The 6,000-nt window shown below is 34.3% G+C and overlaps 1 protein-coding gene across 1 annotated transcript in view; it reads right to left on the bottom strand.

Moving 5' to 3' along the window:
- PDE3B (phosphodiesterase 3B) overlaps nucleotides 1-6,000 on the bottom strand; it is a 128,217-nt gene that overhangs the window by 26,173 nt on the left and 96,044 nt on the right. The window contains exon 9 of the mRNA XM_014954836.1: nucleotides 3,480-3,543. Within this exon, the coding sequence (XP_014810322.1) occupies nucleotides 3,480-3,543 (64 nt within the window). The remainder of the gene's footprint in view (nucleotides 1-3,479; nucleotides 3,544-6,000) is intronic.

Raw genomic sequence — 6,000 nt, 5'->3', positions numbered from 1 at the left:
TACACAAACCACTTAAAACACAGACTTTGCTCTCCTGGCAGTATGTGTGGAGTATGAACACTGACATGAAACAACAACAATAATGCAAACCAAAACCAAAAACCAACCAACAAAAGCCTCAGAGCTAAGTATATGCTTTTAATTCCTCTTAATTCCAGTATTGTTTAAAAAATAAAATAAAATTTTAAAAAATCATGACAAGAACTCCAAAGCATCTAAGAACCATCGTTAATGCAAAATGGTGTGGAGTATCACTAGGTTTCAATGTGCTATGTTTAATGTTGATGAATACATTTTTAAATGCAAATGAGTTAATTAAAATATTAAACAGTAGTAGATTTTACTCACAACTCCTGTGTTTATACAAAACATCCTAGAAAATATTTAATTGAATATTAAATACAACCTGAAAAAAAAAATTCGGAAACCTGCAAAAATGATCTTTATGTTTTGAGGAAAGGAAGATATTATTAACAAAATGAATGTGATTATTTTTGAAAACTGGAGATGAATGTCTGCATTGGTTTTTTTCACCCTTCTTTGTGTACTGTTTGCAGCAGAAACACATAACTGTCTACATCTTGGAAAGTCTCCATCTCGTGGCAAGTTGAATTGGTTTCTGATTTACTATTGTTATTATGGTTGTTGCAGATGATGTTACTATGAAGTTTCTTGTCTCTAGTTTATTAAGAGAGATCCAAAAGCCATCGTAAATATTCTTTCCCAGATAATATTCCGCTCTTTAGATAGAAATATTTCACCACGCAGTTTAGGCATCTTTTCTTCAGTGCTTTTCCTTCCAATTCTTTCTTGCCTCCCCTTCTTTTTCCTATCTGCTATTTTGTTTAGCTTTCATCTCCTTCACCTCTTTTGTCTTTGCCTTTTAGACCCTGAAGAGCATAGCATCTCCTTTCTTTCTACTTTCTAACAATAAAGTTGAAAGTGGGAGATAAGAGTAAGGATTCCTTGCTAATTTCTGCTTATTTTACTCACCCTCCCTTAAAGGTAAAGGCTATTTGCCATAAAGGACTAATTAGATATACAGAGATTAGGTGATGTAGTTAATTGGACTGTTAGAGGAACCTGTGTTTTTGCGGTAATTGCAGACACCACTGTGATTTCAGAGGACCCCCAAAGTTTAAGATATCCATGAATTAGCTACTTAGACAATCCTAGGACCAGCTCTCTATGAAATAATTTTACTCTCGCCTGCATTGATTTATGTTATTATTTTCAATTTTATAAATTGGAAATTATTTTTACACACATACACAGCCAATATGTACAAAACACATTGGAATTTATCGGGGGCCGGGGGGGGATATTACACAACTTAACTACAAATTCATTTCCCAGTTTCTTAAATCGGGCAAATGGATCCCAAACAGACTACAGCAGGGATACAGAAGAAGAAAAGTTTCATTATTTTGATTGCAGATAGAGACAAATAATTTTCTGGTTAAAGAATCTCTTACCTGAGGTGCATTGGTAGCGACTAGAAAAGCATTTGTACGACCAGGATGATCATAATCATGCATGGCAGCTGCTACATATAAAGCCATCAACTCCAAAGCAGGAATGTTTGATGCCAGACAACCATAGCTATCATCAGCAATAGAACAACTTTTTGAAGAAGTATAGCTGACTCGAACAGGGGCAATGCCACTAGCTTCATCTAAGAAAATTGAAAATACGAAAAAATAAAGTATTTTTAGAACATTATTGCATTCATATTTTTCATACATTTTAAATGACTCAGCCAGATACTATTGTGAACATAATCCTTGTAATTGCGGAGCAGAATAACTAGCAAAGAAAGAGCTATACTTTAAATAAAAAGTTATGCTATTGTTTATAGATAAACCAGTAATTTTTAAGAAAAGTTGAAAGAAGGCTGGTTCAGAGGAATGTTTCATCAGGCACAGAAAGCAATATAGTGGGACAAGGGACACTGGCCATCTAGTCTATGTCTCTTGATTGCAGTAAAGTTGTCATTTAGATTAGAAAGCAACCATAACAATCTAAGCTTTTAATTATTAAAATGCATTTGTAGGTATTTGTTCCATGGAAGGCCCCAATAAGGCCAAGAAAGAATCAATCAGCAACACCCTTAGTATTTCTATAATTTGCCTATTTCTTGAACGCGCAGACCTATAGGAAAAGCTTGGGGGAGAGTAAAAACTACTGCAAAAGGAACTAAACCCACTAAGTTAGAAATATTGGCATGATAAGGAGATTCACAGTTTTATTCTTCTCTTTCCCCTAGACAAAGTCACAACTTAGTAAAAAACAAAACAAAACAAACAAACAAACTACCACAAACAAACAAAAAAAAGCAAAAAGTAACAGTATTTATTTCGTCACTGCATAATAAAAAGGGTCTCTTTTGCCTTAGTAGAATAACTGAGGATTAAAAATCCTAGTAACATTTATACTGGAGGAGTTCCAAAGCAATGAGACTATAATTTCTTATTTTAATTTTACTTTTCTCTTAAGGGAAACAAAACAATTCTTATCATTTTTCTTTCCTCCAGTCGAGTCTCCAGTCCCAACCCTTTTAATACTTAGAGAAAGAAAACGCAATAGGGTGCAATCAGTGGGTATGGACAAACTTGGAAAAAGAGCAAGGTGACAGCAGAGGGGCTAATTAGTAAGGAAGAAATAACATATACTGTATAATGTTTAATACAGTTCCCAAATTACTTAAAATTACAGCCCTTGGGCTGTTGGAATTTTTTTACTGCACATACAGAACAGTTCTTAGAGAGTGATTAATTTCCCCATTTTATTTTTCTTAAATACATATATTTTAGTATGAAAGTGGATATTTAGAATAATTATACTTTGCTTACAGTATGCATTTTAGCACAACCTATAACTGTAAATTTAAAAGTTAATTCCACGAAGTCACAGACAACACAAAAGCCATTTTCATTACAACTAATGTCATACAAAATTGGAATTTGAAGTCTTTATCTCTCTTTCAGGGATGCTCTTATGCAGTTATTGTTAGCATAGTCAGTTCAGTGCCTGAATGTCTGCATCTAATACAGAATTCTGCAACACCCATTTTTATACTAAAACCATTGAGGTCTTCAATTAAGTTAAACACTTTGACTTTGGTATTTTTTTCTTTGATCTACTTAATTTCCCAATAAAGTTAAGAAATATTACTTTAATGGATTTCAATACGCTGACTATAGCAGTATACAGAGGTTTAATTTAGCATAGAAACTTTATTAAGTGAACCTGTGTTCTTGGCTAACAAACTAAACACTACACATCTAATATTTTTTCTAAAAATCGACTGCTTGATATTTCTATAAGGTGTGTATTAATCATGGAATTGTCAGAGTTGGAAGGGACCATAGAGGTCATCTGGTCCAACTCCCCTTCTAAAGGAGGATTTCCCAGAGCACATCACCCAGGACTGCATCAAGGTGGGTCTTGAAGATCTCCAGAGAAGGGGACTCCATGACCTCCCTGGGCAGCCTCTTCCAGGGCTCTGGCGCCCTCACCATAAAGAAGTTTTCCCTCGTATTTGAATGGAACTTCCCATAGTAGTTAGATGTTTTCTTCCAGAGTAATTTGCTTTACCTATTGTAGTTTCGTAAGAAACATTCTTACAGCAAAAGAAAAAAATAAAATAATAGGAATACACACCCATATCACTTTCCATTATATGCTCGATATGCATTTGCTGAAATCCAGGAACTGGCCGTGTTGTCAGATACCATACTGCATGAAGAACATCTGTGGCATGGATACGATTGTGATCTGAAAATTATCAAAATAGAATCAAAAATATTATCTGAAACATAATCAAAAGGAGCAAAAAGAAAAAAAGAAATGTAACGTGTCAAATTTACTCTAGGGTAGATTGTGATGACATCTAAAGGAAAAATTGAATTTAAATTGTTAGCAGAGGCTGTATCACCAAATGTTTTTAAGAAACAAGTTAGATAAGTATCAAACATCCTCTGAACATGCTTCACCCTGCCTGAGATTCAGGAAGGGGTTAAAAATAGCCTCCTAAATCAGTGATAAGGAGCCAGTAGCATTCCTTCCAGGATACCTACAAGCACCTGGGTGGCTGCAAACAACATCTGTGACTCTCAAGGTGAAGGAAGGGAGGGAGGGAGATGGATGGGGGCGGATGGGAGGAGGCAGGTGGGGGCTGGTGTCTTGTTTTGTTTTGTTTTCCAATAAATTTGACTGCCCTAAACAGCAAGATGAATACTTACTGCCAAATTCTGTAATTTCTTATTATTCTATGATGGGCCTAAAACAAATTTCTATTAAATCAACAAATATTCTCGCATTGACTTCAGAATGTTTGATTCAACTACTCATTCAAAATTTTTTTAAGATTATATTCACCTTACATATTAACAAATTCAGTTTTGGAGTTCACTAATTCTTTGTTGCAATTCATTAAATCAGTTCTAAATTCTGACAAACGTATTCATTAAAAATAGTTACTAAGTTCAAACATTGTATACCTCTATTAAACATTAAACTAATACACACATTAAAGGAGATACACTAATAAAAAAGAAAAACATATGTAATTGGATAGTACTTACAGGGAATATCTCGGTAGCCATTTTCTAGTGCACGGAAGTAATTCATGAATTCTTGAGTTGGGATTTTGAAAATTTCAAACAAACCAGTGTCTTGAAACAAGGTATAAGTTACCTAAATACATATTAAAATGAATTTTAGTCTGAAAAACATACCTAAGCATTTTCTGCTTGAGTTGGGATTTTGAAAATTTCAAACAAACCAGTGTCTTGAAACAAGGTATAAGTTACCTAAATACATATTAAAATGAATTTTAGTCTGAAAAATGTACCTAAGCATTTTCTGTTTTTTTTCAATTTTAAAATCATCCCTGTTTTTAACATTTTATTTGCTGCCAAGAGGTAGAAATTACCCAAATTCTATTAAAGATTATCTGAAAACTATCATCGTAGAAATGTTTAACGATTTTTTAGCACAAAAATGTGGATTTTTATCATCTTGTCAAACACAGAATAATAAAGCTTTTATTTCTTTACTGATAAATTCTATTCACAACTGATTATTTTTAATAATATTCTCCAAAACTTTCATAATGTTAAAGAACTCATGTTTTATTCCATTAGTGACTCCAAAATAAAAAATATATGTTCTTACTCCTTAATCTTACTTCTTATCATTTGAGCACCTGGTGTTGTGGAAGGTGTCCCTGCTCATGGCATTGGGGGGGTTAGAACCAGATGATCTCTAAGGTCCCTTCCAAGTCTAACCATTCTATGATTCTATGATTCAAAAGTTCAAATTATTTAACTATAGTAGCAGAGCCATTAATGTAAAAAAAAAAACCAAAACCCAACACTGTATTTATTTTTGAGACTCTGGCAGATAAATCCTATTTGTTTTATTCATTATGACTTGACTTAGCTCCTTTTAACAATGCCAGCTGGTAAAAGAAAAAAATATTTCCAAAATGTAGTCAGGACACCCACACATGTATATCCTGTGCAAATATACTATGGTTTACCAGTAGAACTTAGTGACTACAAAGACCTAATCCCCCCCAGAACCACAAATACTAAGAAAGCTTTTCAAAACAAGTCACTGCTACTCATTTTTATCACTTCTTTCCCAGAAACTTGAGAGGAGGAGTAAGTTGTGAAGTGTGGGAGGTGCTCAGAGGAACACGGGAGCAAAATGAGGGGACATCCCTCCTTCCACTCGTCCCAACCACTCCCCGTACACATACCTAATCTGAGAACCTTACAGCTGGTCATCATAAAATACAGTTTTTAACTGGCTCTTAAGGAAGATATGTATCAGATGCTTACAGCACAACGGACAAAAGGACTGGGGCAGGAGGAGGAGAAGGACAAGTAGTACACACAGATACAATATCAGGAAGAACTGCTACAGAAATTTTGGTAGAGTTCAGTAGAAACCTGCACGCTGAAGTACTTACAGGTTTGAACTATCCCCTAG

This window comes from Calidris pugnax, unplaced genomic scaffold, assembly GCF_001431845.1.
Source record: "Calidris pugnax isolate Ruff unplaced genomic scaffold, ASM143184v1 scaffold186, whole genome shotgun sequence".
NCBI lineage: Eukaryota > Metazoa > Chordata > Aves > Charadriiformes > Scolopacidae > Calidris > Calidris pugnax.
This window is presented reverse-complemented; position numbering and strand designations above follow the sequence as displayed.